The following is an 18329-nucleotide window of genomic DNA, read 5'->3' as shown; positions in this document are numbered from 1 at the left end:
GTTCCTGTATGTAGCCTCTTTCAGCAGACTACTAGAAAGCCTTCGGGAGATCTAGCACTGCTTGCAAGCTGATATTCAAGGCTTTCCTCGATTAAGGCCCAACCTGCCTTTCATGCCCATGTTCAGAGAAACAATATTTAACTTGTTTGGCTTTTGGTGGATACTTACATGCTGAGTCCCATCCTGGGATATGAGTGTAACTTGTTGACTCAACCCAGACTGGGTTACTGTGGCTACTTGTGTAGACACAACATCATCCCCTTCTACACCTGTAACATATGTGATCTGGGACCCTTTAAGAACATCTTCATTTTGACCTATTTAAAACAAATGAATCATTTATTTGACCAACCAAGCAAGCTGTTTAGAAAACGGAGGATATTTTCTTTCTTTCTTTCTTTTTTTTTTTTTATCACTTTGAATATTTACTTTTTCCCCAAGTTTTTACTTTAATTCCAGTTAACACACAGTGTTGTATTTGTTTCAGGTGTACAATACAGTGACTCAACAATTCCATACATCATCTGGTGCTCATCATGACAAATGCACTCCTTAATCTCTATCACCTATGTAATCCCCCATCCACCTGTCCTCTGGTAACCATCAGTTTGGTCTCCAGAGTTAAGATCCTGTTTCTTGATTTGTCTTTCTCTTTGCTTGTTTTGTTTCTTAAATTTCACATATGAGTAAAATCGTATGGTATTTCTCTTTCTCTGACTTATTTCACTTAGCATAATACTCTCTAGCTCCATCCATGTCATTGCACATGGCAAGATTTCATTCTTTTTTATGGCTGAATAATATTTCAGTGTGCTGGTATAACACTCTGAATTAGTGTTTTTGTATTCTTTAGGTAAATAGCCAGTAGTGTCATTGCTGGATTAAAAATAGCTCTATTTTTAACTTTTTGAGGAACCTCCATATTGTTTTCAGAGTGGCTGCACCAGTTTGCATTCCCACCAACAGTGCACAAGGATTCCTTTTCCTCCATATCTTCACCAACACCTGTTGTTTCTTGTGTTGTTGATTTTAGCCATTCTGACAGGTGTGAGGTGATAATCACATCATAGTTTTGATTTGCATTTCAAAAACAGAGAATACTGTAAATATGACAGAGACATTTATACAAATTAAAGTGTATACATGTTATAGTCCAAATCATATGGCTTCTAGCACCTCCTTTTAATTCCTCTACCTTTACTTTTGTAAAGCCAAGCCAAATCAAAGCAGACCAAACCAAACCTTTCCACATCAAATTTAAATATTCTAATTTTGGGAGACCACTCTTATTCTTAATTGGAGTAATTATGTGATACTGTGCATGTGTGCTGGGGGGCAGGGGGAGTACTGAACAGGAAGACTGCCTGGCAAATACCCTTCCAACATGGCAAGTATGCTAAGGTCTTGCAGTCACTTAAGAAGCTTTTAAATATGATAACACAATCTTCATAAACATTAGCCGCAAAACCAGAACGGTGTGTAAACAGAACCTACTAATACTAAATTACTTACTCTTTAACACAAGTGATTGACCACAAGTCATCAGTACACAATGACCACATTGTGTAAAGACAATGTAATGGCACATTATCTGGGGAGAGGTTAATCATTTAATAAGGGACAGAACAGGAGCACCCATCCACTTCCTTAGGTCATGAAGAACCAGCAAGTAGACAGCAATTTCAACAGTCCATTAGTGCTATACTTGGCAACCAGGAAGTCTGCTGATCTATTTTTTCATCACTTTTCACCTCCCAGGAAGCCAGAAGGAGGGTAAATATGTTTTTTTCTTCCTTCAAAGAAGGACTTATGCTAATTTAACACTACTTTTCAAAAGTTAGTGGCTGATGCATGCACTCCTATGGCTATGGTCATCATGGTAAAATCTCCAGTCATTATTTCATGTCTTTTTGTTCTGTTTCACAGCTATTTATATACCATTATTCCAATGGGCTACCATACCTAGAGAATTGTATGAGAGAAAAGGAGTACAAATCCATCCCTATTCTTGGAAAAATAATCTTTGTTTATTATTTTTGAAATAAAATCTGTATCATTATATTACAGACTACTTTCTAAAATACAAGAAATTCAGACAATCTGAAAAATCAGCACTAAAGGAAAAGACTGAAGAAGCTTTAGAAAGGAAGAATTTCAAAAACTAAGCTTGTCCAGCCTATTTAAAAAAAAAAAAAAAGCCTACTTTCTAACTGCAAGGATTCAGCAGTTGTTGGGTTTTCTAACCATGCCCACTTACAGTGTTTTGGCTAGAAAGTACTATAGCATTCAGGACTGAAGGAATTGTTATTTTCTCACCATCACATGACAGATATCTGAAAAAACAAATTAGAACTACAGGGAATCATTTCAGCAGGGAGTGAATGATCTGTTCTTTCCCTTACTCTCCAACACTTCGATATAAGAAGGAGAAAATATGATTTCTTTTAATTTTTAAGTCTACTTTGTTTAGGAGGTACTCAGTGAAATAGTAGGATGGCCCAGGCTTTGTTTTATTGGGTGTGTGTGTTGTTTTAAGAAAACCTACTCACTTAGTTTACCTATTTACCTATGCTAAGTTACTTACGTGATATCATAGAATGTGATCCTCTAAAATATTTTTTCCCCAAGAGTTTATTCTTATGAAATGAATGTACTGAATAGCACATGAATCAACTAAAAGTTATTTGGGAGTGCTCTGCCATTCTCATGCTTAAGATCAACATCCTTAGGGCACCTGAACAGCCTAGCTGCCCCTACCTTGCTCTCCAGCCTCATTTCATACTGCCTTCCCAGGCAGAAGTGCCACACTGGCCAGGCTTCTTTTAGTCTCTCCAATTTACTTTGCTCTCCCCAACCTCAGGGCTTTTTGTATTTGCCATTCCTTCTATTCAGAATGTTCTCTTACCTTTGCTCCTTATTTCCCCTCCCTGCAAAATCCCTGCGTCTCCACCTAATTAACCCCTATCCACTCTCTAGATCTCTCGTAGTAGCTGTTACTTTAACCTATGTAAGAAGTGTGTCTAGCTAACCTGTACTGAATTTAAAAATACCAGAAGGCTCACACTGCTTTTGCAGGGGATGTATTGCAACTATTTGCATTCACATCCAATTATATGTAGGGGTCACTTTATTAAGCAGCAAAATAACTCACATCACTCAACTTCAACTCAAACCAAAGCCTAGACTGCTCTAGACAACAGGGGGGCAGTGGGTAACACGTGCCCTGCTCTGCCTCCAGGTGTGCCAGGGTCCTCTGCTCCCGCAGCTCAGGCCACTGTCACTTGAAACACATGTGATCTCAAAGTTGGAAGGTTCCAGGGCTTCTTTAGGGATAATTACAGCTTTTCTCGCCAAACGGAAGCCACATTCAAGAGGCAAAAAACCCTTCATCACGTATGTAAGCATGACCGAGGTCTGGCACCACAGCCTGGCCATTTCTCAGAAGAAAAATAGCAATTCAAGCTGGGTATCCTAAATCCATTTTATTCCCATCTTTCTGTTTCTTTAACAAGAGGAGAACTAAACAGGGGTAAAAAGAAAAAGAACCTCCCAGGCTAGATTAACTTCCCTTCTTATACATCCCACAGCACCAAGTACCACTTTTTGCTACCACTTATTACAGTTGTAAATTATATATTTGTGTGATTATTTGAATGAAACTTTATGATCTGAGAAAATGCTATGCATCATAAATTATGGTAGCTGTTGATTCCCAGAGAGAGAGATTTATTGGAAAGAACACTTACCTGGGGGAGGCTCAAAGAAGGCTTCCTGCTCCTCCTCGATGGGCTCAGTGTCATTGTGGGCCGTCCGTTTGTGCATGGCCAGTGTGGAGATCTGCTTGTAGGTCTTCCCACAGTGATTACAGTTGTATGGTTTGGAATGAGTGTGAACAACATGATGTTTGTACAAACTGGAATATTCTGTAAACCTTTTGTCACATCCAGGGACTGTACAAACATATGGCTTTTCACCTAAGAACATACACACATACACACAAAAATCAACTCTTACATATATGAAGGCATAATCAATCCATTCCTCCCATGGGGAAAAAAAGCCTCTAATGGCAAAAATAGATGTCTATCAAATCTCTCTTTTTTTTTTACAATTTATTTTTGATAGAGAGAGACAGAGCACAAGTGGGGTAGGGGCAGAGAGAGAGGGAGACACAGAATCCGAAGCAGGCTCCAGGCTCTGAGCTGCCAGCACAGAGCCTGACGCGGGGCTCAAACTCACAAACCACGAGATCATGAATCTGAGCCAAAGTCGGACGCAACTGACTGAGTCACCCAGGCGCCCCCCCCCCCTTTTAAGTTTTATTATCTATTTATTTTGGGAGAGTCCAAGTGGAGAGTCCAAGTGGAGGAGAGAGAGAGAGAGAGAGAGAGAGAGAGAGAACCCAAGCAGGCTCTGCACCAGCAGCATGGAGCCATACCTTGGGATCGAATCCATGAACTGTGAGATCATGACTGGAGTCTAAACCAAGAGTCAGACACTTAACCAAATGAGCACCCAGGTGCCCCAATGAACTGTCCAATCTCTTTCTATACTGTTACGAGGCAGAACACAAAAAAAGACTATGATTTTGTCTTTGTTCAAAAGGCTGTCTACATTCTAAGTCTTATCTCATGCCCGAATACCACTCTTCCCTTCATTTCAAGGGATGAGAAAAGTAAGGATAGAGATGTTGCCCAGGGTAACTCTAAGCTTTGATAAAACTAATTTATTGTTACCTATAACTAGACAAGTCAGTAACATTAATGCTGTATTAAAAATGACAATAATAAATGCAATGATTACTATAACAAATGCAGCTTTCCCTAAGGGTTTTATAAGGATAATAAAAAAGGTCTAGAAAGTCTACTAGACATAGTCTGAACACTTCAGTAAATCTAAAAGGACATATTCATATAATTTCTAAAATGTGCATACACATGTGTGCATACAAGTGCATGTCTTACTTTATTCTCATTTTATACCTTCCTTGGATAACTGCATTTTCTTGTATGGTTCTAAACACAGTAAAACCACCCACAAATAGTAAAAAAATCTCACACTAATATAATCTGTAACATAAATCTTGAATATAAAGTAATGGGAAATTGCTTCCTGTCCTCTTCCCAGTCTATAGTCTCAAACTAGGGCAAGGTTAAGTTCTTATCTTGGTAGATGATCATGGGAGACATGTGTTGAGGGCAAGCCCAGGCACGGAAAGGGCAGGCAATTCCAACAGAAAACCAGTCCCATTGATATTTAGGCTGGAGCAGAAACCGCCACTAGGTGGCACCAAACCACAGTCAAGATGTAAATGATTTGAATTGCACTTTGGAGCTCCCTACTGGTTATCTGCATAGCCTCAACTGGGTCATCTAACCAACCTTGCAAGAGTGGATTGAATTTTACATGGCTGAATCTTTGTACTCCACTTACTGCATAATGTGGGCATTTACTATTATCATCTACCTGATGATCACTAGTCAATCTTTTCTACCTCTTGGGTCAGACCAATATTTCTAACTGCCTACTGCACCTCTCTACTTCAACAATTCTCAATCATGTACACATATGAAAGACCTGGGTTTTTAAAAATATAAACTGATGCCTGGGCCTCATCCCAGTAAAATTATGTCAGAACTGTGCAGATAGAATATGGAGAATTCTATTTTTAGAAAGCGAATTCAACAGGCAGCCACATTTAAGAACACTGCTCGGGGAGCCAGTCAGTTAAGCATTAGACTTTGGCACAGTTCATGAGTTCAAGCCCCACACTGGGCTCTCTGCTGTCAGTATGGAGCCTGTTTCAGATTCTCTGTCCCCCTCACTCTCTGCCCTTCCTCTGCTCTTGTATGCATGCTCTCTCTCTCTCTCTCTCTCTCAAAAATAAACATTAAAAAAAAATTAATTAAAAATAAAAGCACTGCTCTTCTTAAATGTCCCAAAGATCAGTATAGCTAAACTTAATGTGAGCATCCCTCTTATTGGAATCTAATTTGCCCATTAAACAGGTGAACAGCAAACTTTCAGGTAATGAGTCTATATTCCATTTGCTTTAAATGGGTAAAATAATGTTTTCTCAGCCCATCTAAAAATCCCAGCCAATTTCCCCAAATGTCATAAAAAGGCCCTTAAGCACCTGTGTTATAATCTACTAGGAATGTTTACATAATATTAAGATAATATAGATAAAATACCAATTATCTAGGGGTGCCTGGGTGGCTCAGTTGGTTAAGTGATTTGATTTTGGCTCAGGTCATGATCTCACGGTTTGTGGGTTCGGGCCCTTTGTCAGGCTCTTTGCTGACAGTGCGTAGCTTGTTTGGGATTCTCTCTGTCTCTCCCTCACTCGTGCTCTCTCTCTCTCAAAAATAAAAAAATAAACTTAAAAAAAACCCAATTATCTAATTATTTAACAGTCAATGAACTCAGTAGTGGGTATATGTCTGTGTGTAACACACAATGATACAGTAAGTATCAGACAGGAATTCTGTTTTCCTTCTATACCACAAACATGTAAAAATCAAATCTCTTAAAGACATAAAAGGAATACAAATTATAGTAGCAAAATATCATTTTTCTTCTAATCTATGATTTTCTTTTCCAGGCCTCTGAGTTTTCACAGTCTTTTCCGTTTTCTTAGAGAACACTTTAATAATGTAGGAAACATGGTGATGGACTCAGTCTAAAAGTCAATTTCCCCTGGGAAAGCCTTCCTCGAATACTTCTCCATTCCCACAGAGACGGCTGCTCCCCCTCTCTACTCCCATAACATCTTGTCCACGCAATGGGAGAAACTGCACTCTGTAGCAATTAACTATCTGCCATCTCTCCCCAGTTCTACTGCTCTGGACTATGTCTTATCTGTCTCTGTACCTCTGATGCCTGGCAGGGGAACACACAACAGATGCTCAGTCTGCTGACTAAATGAATGTATACATGCTAATGTGAAGTTTTTTTAAGTTGCTTAATCCCTCCCCACCATGCCAAGTGGTAGGAAGGAGAGAAGGAAGGAATTACTTGGAAATGGGTTTATGGAAGAAAGATGGAAGGCAAAGAAATCAAAAACTGTTACCTGTGTGTATCCTCACATGATTTTTATAATTGGTTGCACTGGCAAATGCCCTCCCACATCCTGGTTCTGTGCAATAATAAGGTCTTTCTCCTGTGTGTGTCCTAATATGCACTTTTCTGATATTTGATGTTGTAAAAGACCGACCGCAGCCTTCAAAGGGACATTTAAAGGGCCTTTCTCCTGAAAATACAAAAAGGAATAAATTAAATAGTGCAAAAATACATAGAAAATTGAAATGTCTTATCCTTCAATTCTGCCTAGGATCATACTCATAGAGTCCTTCTGCACTTCCCTTTCAGGTTTTTTCCCCCTATGAATAGCATCTTCTACTCCCAGCTTAAATTTATATAGGAGAATCTGAATATTATTCAAAACGTATCATTGCACAACTTTCCAAGAAGGAATCATCCAGATGGGCATATTAAAAATGAGCTGAGAAAAGCAGAGAAAGAAATATCATAAAGAAATACAAAAGAAAAACAGAGTTAGGGGTGCCTGGGTGGCTCAGTTGGTTAAGTGTCCGACTCGGCTCAGGTCATGATCTCACGGTTTGTGGGTTCGAGCCCTGTCTCGGGCTCTGTGCTGACAGCTCAGAGCCTGGATCCTCCTTCAGATTCTGTGTCTCCCTCTCTCTTTTCCCCTCCCCCCATTCATGCTCTGTTTCTCTCCGTGTCAAAAACAAATAAACATAAAAAAAATTTAAAGAAAAAAAAAGTTAGGAATAAGAATTATGTTAGAAAAACACCAGAATCCCCAAAAGCTTATCTCCTATTTTATTTATTATGTAATACTTCAAAGAAAAATGTATGTTTTTTAAAAATCCAGTGTCTAGCACATAATATGCATCACATATACTTGCTGAATATATTACTATTACTATTCTCATAAACTAAGCTTATGAAAAAGTCTATCCTGCCAATTATATTTCTTTTCTTCATACCTGCTTTATACAACCTCAGAACCCAAAGGGCCTCTAAACTGTCAAGCATGAAATAATAGCCTTTGCTTTTGATGCTTTTTTAGAATGAGTTCGAATTAAGCAACAACTCTTGTGATATATAAAAATCTCTGTGTATAGATAGATAAATAGATATAGATATTTACCCGCACATATAAAAGTGTGTTATTTTTCTTTTGGTCAAGTAAAATTAAGATTTTCCTGCTGGTAAAAAAAACACTCCAAAAGATTTCTGCCCTCAAATATGAAATCATTTAAAAAGGAGCAGGAATCTCTGATCCTTTCTTTAGAGAAAGTTTTCTTTCAATATGTTAACTTAAAGTAAGTACTTTGTCTTGGGTAAGTCCCTTCTCCTGTCTGGATCTAGACAACCTTAACCTTTTCCCGGCTCTGCCGTGTTGGGATGATAAGGAATCAAGAGTTCTAACAATTCCCATGGTGATATATACACTACTACACTACTCCTCTGACTCTATAGGACCTTGCTTTATTTTTGCACTGAAGTCACTTGTTTGTAAAAGTCATCCCTAAAGCCCCCTTACACAACCCAACTTTTTACCAATGAAAATACTTACGATTTAAAAACTGATACACAAATATGTAGTTTGCTAAATGCACACTATCAAAGGAATCACAATTTCAATGTTTTGACCAAATATTAATAGAACTAGATTATGGTTTTATATAACTTTTACATAACAAGTTGGCATTATACGGTAAATCCAAATAGAATTTGCAGGAATTTGGAAAAACATGCTTCTGATACAATGGATAAAAATAAGTACATGAATGAAATAGAAGCAGAGACCTACAGCTTTGTTTGTAAACACTGTATAGTCATGTATTTTTTTTTAAGTTTATTTATTCATTTTGAGAGAGAGAGAGCACAAGCAAGCCTGTGAGCAGGGAAAGAGCAGAGAGAGAGAGAGAGAGAGAGAGAGAGAGAGAAGAGAGAATATGAATCCCAAGCAGGCTCCACACTGTCAGCACAGAGCCTGATGTGGGGTTCGAACTCACAAACTGTGAGATCATGACTTGAGCTGAAATCAAGAGTTGGATGCTTAACTGACTGAGCCATCCGGGTGCCCCCTGAACATTAAAAAGCAAAGCCTATCTGGGATCAAATTTGAGCTAAAAGTTAAACTTTAATGAATGGACAAATCCTCCATGGAAATTTGCTAAACTATTTCAGAATACTTAGTAGCACCTGGGGACAAAGTTATCACACTATGTTTAAACCATATGTAGTAAAATTTCAAACTAAATTATTAAGCTATATATAATATGCTTAATCAATAGCTTGTAACAGCACCTCTTATCAACAGTTTCTGGAATCTTTCCAGCTCTCATCCAAAGCAAATAATTACCTTTATAATTGGTTTTCCAATTCTACAAATAATCAAGTACAAGAAAGGGAGGGAAGGGGAAATATAAACAAAGTACCCTTTAGGAAAAGGAGAGAAGGAAGTTTAAAGGGAACGAGATATGATCACAAGGAAGTAACAAGCCTTTCTTTCTGTGGGGCTGTTAGGAGTTCATTTTCTTAAGCAATAGCTTAATATAGGAGAAACAACGCTGAATTGAGAAGGAACTGGGTGCCTTAGGTTCTGGTCTCAGTTGGGCTAGTACACAGACATGCAATCCTAGGTAAATAAGCCTGCTGCTCAGATAATACCTGCAAATTGAATGGGTTGGTTGTCTATGACCATTGTTCACCTTTTTTTGGGATATGGACCCCTTTGAGATTCTAAAAAAAAATATGAGCCCTCTTCCTGGAAAGAATTTCTGGAGTTTAAGAGAAGTCCTTGAAGCTAACTCTGAAATGTCCAGAGACTCCTTCCCCAAGTCCCCTCCCTGCAGATTAATTCCTGACCTGAAAAAAAAAAAAAAAAAAAAAAAAAAGTCCTGGCCTACATACAGTTATTTGTTTATACCAGTACCTGTATGAGTTCTTATATGTTTCTGTAGATCTCCTGAAGTTTTGAAAGACTTAGTACAATTATCTTCTGAACACCGATATGGCTTTTCTCCTGTATGAGTTCTGACATGACTTTTTAATCCATAACCTTTAAGAAAAACGTAAAGAAATTTAATTATATGAGACCCCTCTAAGCATGCCCACTGAGATTAAACTATTGAAAAATATAGTAAACACCAAGGATATAATACTAGGCAAACACAACAGAACAACCATTAACAACGTGTAAGAGTGTAACAGCTAAGGACTGTCCTGCTGGAAATGCAATACTTTCATCTCTGTCTAGAAGAGGTTCTATATGTTTCTTTTTTTAAACGGCTCCAATCTTATTAGACGTTCACAACTCATACCCCAAAAGCTTGAAATGGAATCAAGACATTAAATGAGGACTAAGGTAGAAGTCAGGAAGCCAGGCCCCAACCCCTGCTAAGTCCTAGTTGCCCATGGTTCCCTCAGGTCTATCCTAACGTTAAAGTCTGTGTCAGCTTCTAATGCTCAGCTTTTACTTTTTTGCTAAAAGAAAGCTGAGTGTGGAGTGAAACACCAAATGCAGTAGGCAGAAATAGGCCTGAGGAGAAAAGTGAGAACAGAGAGAGAGAATAGAACAAGCAGGAGAAGAGGAAGTTAAGGGAGAGACTGAAAAACTGGTCACTGTGCATCCACAGATTCAGACAAAGGCAAGGGATCAGTTCCTACAGCTGGCCTGTCTCTGTTTGCCCCCTAAGAAAGACCAGGAAACAAAGAAAATTCATGTTTTTACCTGTTGCAAATGCTTTCCCACAGCCTAGGTGCTCACACTGATAAGGCCGGTCTCCTGTGTGTGACCTCTCATGGACCTGTCATGAAAATACAGGCATGATTCTACTTCCTTTAGGTAATTCCTCAGGTAGATGGTCTCAACATAGACCTGGTTTTTTTTTTCCCTCTGTTGAATTACAGCTGACCTTTGAACATGCAGGGGTTAGGGATGCTGACCACCCCCCACCGCTGACCTCCTGTGCAGTGAAAAACCAGCATAGAACTCCTGACCCCCCCCAAAAAAACTTAACTACCAACAGCCTACTATTGAGCAGAAGCTGATAACAGAAAGTCGATTAACACATTATTTCATATGTTATATTCTTACAATATAGTAAACTACAGAAAACGTTAAGATAATAAAAGAAAATACATTTACAGTGCTGTACTGTATTTATTAAAAAAATTCACATATAAGTGGATATGCACAGTTCAAAACTGTGTTGTTCAAGGGTGAACTGTATTTTGTTGTTTGTATGGGTTTTTTTGGAAAAACAAAAGACAACCTTTCTCAAAAACTGTAGCCCAACAGTTCTCAATATGCTAAATGCTATATGTTATGAAGGATGCATTGTAATTTTTTTTTAATGTTTATTTTTGAGAGAGAGAGAGAGAGAGAGAGAGCAAGCAAACGAGCATGAGCCGGGGAGGAGCAGAGACAGAGGGAGACACAGAATCCAAAGCAGGCTCCAGGCTCTGAGCTGTCAGCACAAAGTCCAACGTGGGACCCGAACCCACGAACCATGAGATCATGACCTGAGCTGAAGTCGGACACGTAACCGACTGAGCCACTCAGGCACCCCAAGAAGTACTCATTTTAAATAAGGAACAGGAGCATTAGAGGTCTGAGTTTTCCTACAGTGGTCAAAGGTGTCTGTATGGAACATATACATAGTGAGAGCTAGGATCAGAGCATAGACAGAGGCCACGCAATGTAAGGTTAAGAGTGTGGCGGCTGCTGCTACAGGGGCCTTGCCAGGAGGCAAGGCTTCACCATGAGGTGTTTGCCTTCTCTAAGCCTCAAAGTCCTTTCTGTAAAGCCGAGACATAACTATATCTAGTGTAGAGGGCTGCTGTGACGAATGATCATGACAATGGCCAACATCTACTGAATCTTTACCATGCACCAGGTCATTCTTTTCAGTACTGGTACATATACAGTATCTACTTATTTATTTCTCACAAGCACTGTGTGAGGAAGGTACTTTTACCATAAGGAAAAAGGTACTAAGATGCTAAGTAACATGTCATGGTGACACAGCAATAAGTAATGGAGATGGGCTCTAGGGCTGCGACTCCAAATATGCTAAATGTTTTTAGCCTTGCTAAAAGCAAGACTTCTGCTTCCTGACACACTAAGTTATTCAATAAATGTTAGCTATGGAGTTGTGGTATGTTGTGTTTAGCTGCAAGCAAAATACCTGGCCTATATATTTGAAACATGAAACACATTAACACCAACTTCTGCTAGATTTCAGCAAATCACTGTTAACAGAATGATTACACATACATCTCTCATAAAATTATATAAATTTCCCATTTGACAAAAATATATTCAAATATATAGAGTATCTACCATGTGCCTGGTGGTATTTTGGACATTAGGGAGACAGAGATGAAGAACACATAATCCAAGCGCTCAGAGTTGAGAGTTTCTGAAATCTGCGTATGGCTTCACGTGATCTGTGTAAGAGCATGAGTGTGTGTCTATATCTTGGTAAGTGAGGGAAAACAATGGCATTTGAATACTACAACTATATCATGTTGGCATTTAATGTCCTAGGTACTGTCATAACTAAATACAGCATTTCCTTTATATATACCTTAAGATGATGAGCCGTTGTATATAATTTCCCACATCCATCATATTCACATCGAAATGCCTTCTCTCCACTCTGCTGAGACTTAGCAGTTACTCTTGTTGCATGTCCTTGTAAGACAATCTAGATGAAACAAAAAGTACGACTGAAATTATTTACACGGAAATAAAATAGATGAAATTATTATTTTCAGAATAAAAAAGATAAAACTGCAATGTGCGTTTCCAGATTCAGATCATCATTTTACAAAGATTCTATCATGTTGAGCCAGCTAGGTTAATTCTGTTCTGTGACTGAAGTCAGCGGCTGTGGAAGAAATCAAAAGGAGATCCACAAGGGGGCATAGCTAGAGCTCACAGATCTATTCCCATTCTAGAAAAATCAACTCAAGTAGCATCTCCATTGTATGCAGGTATTCCATGATGTGCTCAAGGGATCTATCTATCTATCTAGATAGATAGATATATTATATATTATTTAGGACATGTGCCCTAAAAACAATGTAAAGAGCACTTTCAATTTCAAAAGCATTTCAAAGCAATGAAAAAGAGAGGCTTATGACATTGGGGTCCCCTGCGGGAGACATTACAATCCATATGATCCTACTCCATAACCTTTATTCAGTAGAAGATCATTTTTCTGGGACTCAACACCACGAGACTTCAAACAATTGTACTGATTTTAGAAGCTTTTTAAAGACAGCCACCTATTTTAGAAATTAAGATACCATAAAAATGGAAGACTGACTTTCTACTCTGCAGGCCCTGGGGTGACAGAGCTGTAGGTTAGGGCGAGCTGTCTCGAAGTGAAAACGAGGGGTGGAGGTGAGCAGTCCAGACAGAAGGGAGAGTATGACCAAAAGTATGGAAGGGTGCCTGGAGGAAGCGGAAACTTACTATGAGACTGTCATGTCTATATGACAGAATGAATAACAGGAAAAAGGGAAGATTAGGACCACATTTGGGAAGAGCTTTAGATGCCATTCTGAAGAGTAAACCTCGATAATGAAAGCAAAGGCAGGCATTAAGAGTTTTCTTTAATGGGAATGCAAGCTGGTGCAGCCATTCTAGAAAACAGTATGGAGGTTCCTCAAAAAACTAAAAATAGAACTACCATACAACCCAGCAATTGCACTACTAGGCATTTATCCAAGGGATACAGGTGTGCTGTTTCGAAGGGACACATGCACCCCCATGTTTATAGCAGAACTATCAACAATAGCCAAAGTATGGAAAGAGCCCAAATGTCCATCGATGGATGAATGGATAAAGAAGATGTGGTATATATATACAATGGAGTACTCCTTGGCAATCAAAAAGAATGAAACCTTGCCATTTGCAACTACGTGCATGGAACTGGAGGGTATTATGCTAAGTGAAATTAGGCAGTCAGAGAAAGACAAAATCATATGACTTCCCTCATATGAGGACTTTAAGAGACAAAACAGATGAACATAAGGGAAGGGAAACAAAAATAATATAAAAACAGGGAGGGGAAAAACAGAAGAGACTCATAAATATGGAGAACAAACTGAGGGTTACAGGAGGGGTTGTGGGAGGGGGGATGGGTTAAATGGGTAAGGGGCATTAAGGAATCTACTCCTGAAATCATTGTTGCACTATATGCTAACTAATTTGGATATAAATTTAAAAAAATAAAAAATAAAACAAGTTAAAAAAAAATGAAAAACAAAAAGTTTTCTTTAAGTTTACTTATTTAAGTACTCTCACACCCAGTGCAGGGCCTGAACCCACAACCCATGACCCAGAGATCAGGAGCGACGCATTTCTCTGACTGAGCCAGCCAGTTGCCCCAGGCATTAACATTTTTAAAGTAAAGGATTGACCAAGATCAGCTCTGTGTTTTAGAAAGAGAACTCTGGTAATGGTGTGAAACAGTGAAAGACAAAAGAGGCAAGGAGAGTAAAAGAAGCTTGTATGATCATGAATATGGAAGGAAAAAGTGATGAAAACCAGCCTAGGACAATGACCATGGAATTCAAAGCAATAGATGATTCTGCAGCTATTTTAACGGTGAAGACGGACAGAATCCAAATTTCAAAAGCTAAATTAATAGGCTAATGCTATACAGGTATTTCAGGGCTCTATCGGTTATTTCAGTAAAGGATGTATATAGTCTTTGTGAAAAAAAAAAACAAACCTGATATATTACCATGAGGGAAATGTCTCAAAGGCAACAGAGAAGCTAACACCAGTGAAATACTAACCATCTTCTAAAACCATCTACAGAAAATGACTTTATTACTATCTTGCTTAATGTACGTTCTGAGAATTAAGAGATAACCTTAGCTCTGCCATAAATTCACTGCGTGACCTGGAGCAAGTCATGTATGGCTTATTTGCCTGTCTGTATAGAGAACACATTGTACTAAATCAGTGATTTTTTTTTTCTTTTTTAAACATTTTAAAAATTCCTTTACCAGATGAAATCTTACACAGCAGTCTACTGTGCAAAACAGATAAAGACATTCCTGCTTCTGCTGGCCCAGGCAGGCATGGGTAGCTCTGCTAGTCCCTGAGGGACCTCAAAGAAACCCTAGGATCCCACCCCCGCAAAAATCAGAGCTTGAAAACTGCTGTACAAGAAGACAGTGCTAAGTCCCTTCTAGCTTTAGCATCTTAGAGTTCTGAGAAGGTGCAAATCCCACTGGTAAATAAAGGGCTGGATCTGAGACTGAATTCCAAAGTGACTTCGATAATACAAGAGGTTAACTACCATTTATTGAGGAGGTGCTTTATGTGATGCGCTGTGGTGGGTGTTTTGCATGAGCTGTCTTACTGGTCCTCCAAGACTATCCAATGAATTAAATATTTCCTGTGATTTACAAATAAGAAAAATGAGGCTCAGGGTAGTTAAGTAATGTAACTTGCCCAAGGTCCAAGGCTGGGAAATAGGACTTGAAGCAGATTAGCTCTAGAGTTCACTCTACTAATCCCCCAGTGTTCAGGATGCAGTAACCCAGCGGTAACGAACTGGCAGAGCTCTGTAGTCAAACCTGGCAGGTTTGAGAATAACTGGTCATTTTACTGCCTAGTTCAGGACTTAAAATTCCATTTATTATAAAGTCCTGATGCACACAGCAGACAGAACTTTTGTTATTTGATGTGGGTAAATTTCTCTCTTAGGATGTAAATAATTTATACTCTTGAGGAAGGATAAAATGAAAGCAACTTGAAGAATTTTTTAAAGTATGTTCTCTTTCAAGAAAGGAATTAATCAAAAAAGTATGGCAACAGAGGGATCTTTAGGGAACCATGAGACACCTCAGAATTGCCAGGAAGATTTAAAACACAAACAAAAAACCTCCAGAGATTTCTACCAATGATTACTATTGGGTAGTGGTCCCTTCACTTTTTATTTTTACCTCTACACCATTTGGATTTTTTTTTTCAAGTGTACATACAATTTGACTCGTTTTTTTAATGTAATATTTTTTTTACTTGAGTATAGTTGACACACAATGTTACATTAGTTTTAGGTGTACATCACAGTGACTGAACATCTCTATATGTTATGCCATGCTTACCACAGCGTAGCTACCATCTGTCACCATGTAACACTATGATAATACTACTGACTATATTCCCCGTGCTATGCCTTTTATTTCCTCAATGTATTCATTTCCATAACTAGAAGCCTGTATCTCCCCTCTCTTCCACCCATTTTGCCCATCCCTCCACACACCTTTCTCCTCTGGCAACCATCTGTTTGTTCTCTGCATTTATAAGTCTGATTCTCCTTTTGGTTTGTTAATTTATTTGTTTTGTTTTTTAGATTCCACATATAAGTGAAACCATATGGTATTTGTCTTTCTCTGACTTATTCCACTTGGCATAATCCCCTCTAGGTCCATCCATGTGGTCACAAGTGGCAACAAATCATTATTTTATGGCTGCAAAATATTCCATTTTATGTATCTCACAATTTCCTTATTCATCTATCAATGGACACTTGGGCTGCTTCCATATCTTGGCTACTGTAAATAATGCTGTAATAAGCACAGGGGTGCATATATGTTTTCAAATTAGTGTTTTCAAGTCCTCTGACCATTTTTTTTTTTTAACATTTATTTATTTTTGAGAGAGAGAGAGAGAGAGAGAGAGAGCATGAACAGGGGAGGGTCAGAGGAAGAGGGAGACATAGAATCTGAAACAGGCTCCAGGCTCTGAGCTGTCAGCACAGAGCCTGACGCGGGGCTCGAACCCACAGACCGCGAGATCATGACCTGAGCCGAAGTCGGACGCTTAACCGACTGAGCCACCCAGGCGCCTCCCTCTGACCATTTTTAATCAGATTATTTGTTTTTCTGGTGTTGAGTTGTGTAAGTTTTTTATATATTTTGGATATTAACCCTTGATTGGATATATCATTTGCATATTCTTCTCCCATTCAGTAAGTTGCTTTTTTGTTTTATTGATGGCTTCCTTTGCTGTGCACAAGCTTTTCAATTTAATGTAGTCCCAACAGTTTATTTTTGATTTTGTTTCCCTGGCCTTAGGAGACACGTCTACAAAAAATGTTGCTGTGGCCAAAGTCAAGGAAATCACTGCCTATGTTCTCTTCTAGGAATTTTATGGTTTTAGGCCTCACATTTAAGTCTTTAATCCACTTTGAGTTTACTTTTGTGTATGGTAACAGACAAGCAAAGAAATAAAAGGCATCCATATTAGAAAGAAGTTAAACTTTCACTTTTTGCAGATGACATGATACCATACACAGAAAACCCTAAAGATTCTACAATAAACTATTAGAATAAGTGAATTCAGTAAAGTAGCAGGATACAAAATGAATATGCAGATTGGTTGTGTTTCTATATACATTAATAACAAAGAAGCACAAAGAGAAATTAAGAAAACAGGTACATTTAGAATTGCACCAAAAAGAATAAAATACTGGAATAAACCTAACCAAGGAGGTAAAAGACCGATACTCTGAAAACTATAGAATGCTGATGAAATAAACTGAAGACAATACACAAATGGATTTTCTCAAAGCAAACATGATTACCTTTTTTTAAAAAACCAAGTATACAGCAGCTATCTATATAGTAAGTTCATTGGTCATTTTGGGGTTTTTCTTTGTATTTTTCTGAATAAAAAAAAAAAAAACCTCTAAAAATATTATTAAAAAAAAAAATTCCTGGGTTCTATCTCAGACCTACTGATCAAATCTCTGGAAACTGATCTCAGCCATGAGTTATTATTTTATTATTAAAAAATTTTTTTGGGGGCACCTGGGTGGCTCAGTTGGTTAAGCGGCCGACTTCGGCTCAGGTCATGATCTCGCGGTCTGTGAGTTCGAGCCCCACGTCGGGCTCTGTGCTGACAGCTCAGAGCCTGGAGCCTGTGTCAGATTCTGTGTCTCCCTCTCTCTGACCCTACCCCCATTCATGCTCTGTCTCTCTCTGTCTCAAAAATAAATAAACGTAAAAAAAATTTAAGAAAAAAAAATTTTTTTTAATGTTTATTTATTTTTGAGAGAGACAGAGACAGAGCGTGAGTTCAGGAGGGGCAGAGAGAGAGGGAGACACAGAATCCGAAGCAGGCTCCAGGCTCTGAGCCGTTAGCACAGAGCCTAATGTGGGGCTTGAACCCACGGACCACGAGACCATGACCTGAGCTGAAGCTGGACGCTCAACGGACTGAGCCACCCAGGCGCCCCAGTAATGAGTTATTTTTTAAA

General features: G+C 38.6%; 1 protein-coding gene across 6 annotated transcripts in view; it reads right to left on the bottom strand.

Moving 5' to 3' along the window:
• The window catches only part of ZNF143 (zinc finger protein 143), a 55333-nt gene that overhangs the window by 10492 nt on the left and 26512 nt on the right, over nucleotides 1-18329 (bottom strand). For all 6 annotated transcript variants that reach the window (XM_058688197.1, XM_058688198.1, XM_058688193.1 and 3 more), the window contains 6 exons: nucleotides 12630-12749; nucleotides 10769-10844; nucleotides 9971-10096; nucleotides 7073-7252; nucleotides 3747-3974; nucleotides 169-317 (listed from right to left, as the gene is read on the bottom strand). In XM_058688197.1, the coding sequence (XP_058544180.1) occupies nucleotides 169-317; nucleotides 3747-3974; nucleotides 7073-7252; nucleotides 9971-10096; nucleotides 10769-10844; nucleotides 12630-12749 (879 nt within the window). The remainder of the gene's footprint in view (nucleotides 1-168; nucleotides 318-3746; nucleotides 3975-7072; nucleotides 7253-9970; nucleotides 10097-10768; nucleotides 10845-12629; nucleotides 12750-18329) is intronic.

Source organism: Neofelis nebulosa, chromosome 10 (assembly GCF_028018385.1).
Source record: "Neofelis nebulosa isolate mNeoNeb1 chromosome 10, mNeoNeb1.pri, whole genome shotgun sequence".
Classification (NCBI taxonomy): Eukaryota; Metazoa; Chordata; class Mammalia; order Carnivora; family Felidae; genus Neofelis; species Neofelis nebulosa.
Note: the sequence above shows the minus strand (reverse complement) of the source record. Positions and strands in the feature narration are given on the sequence as shown.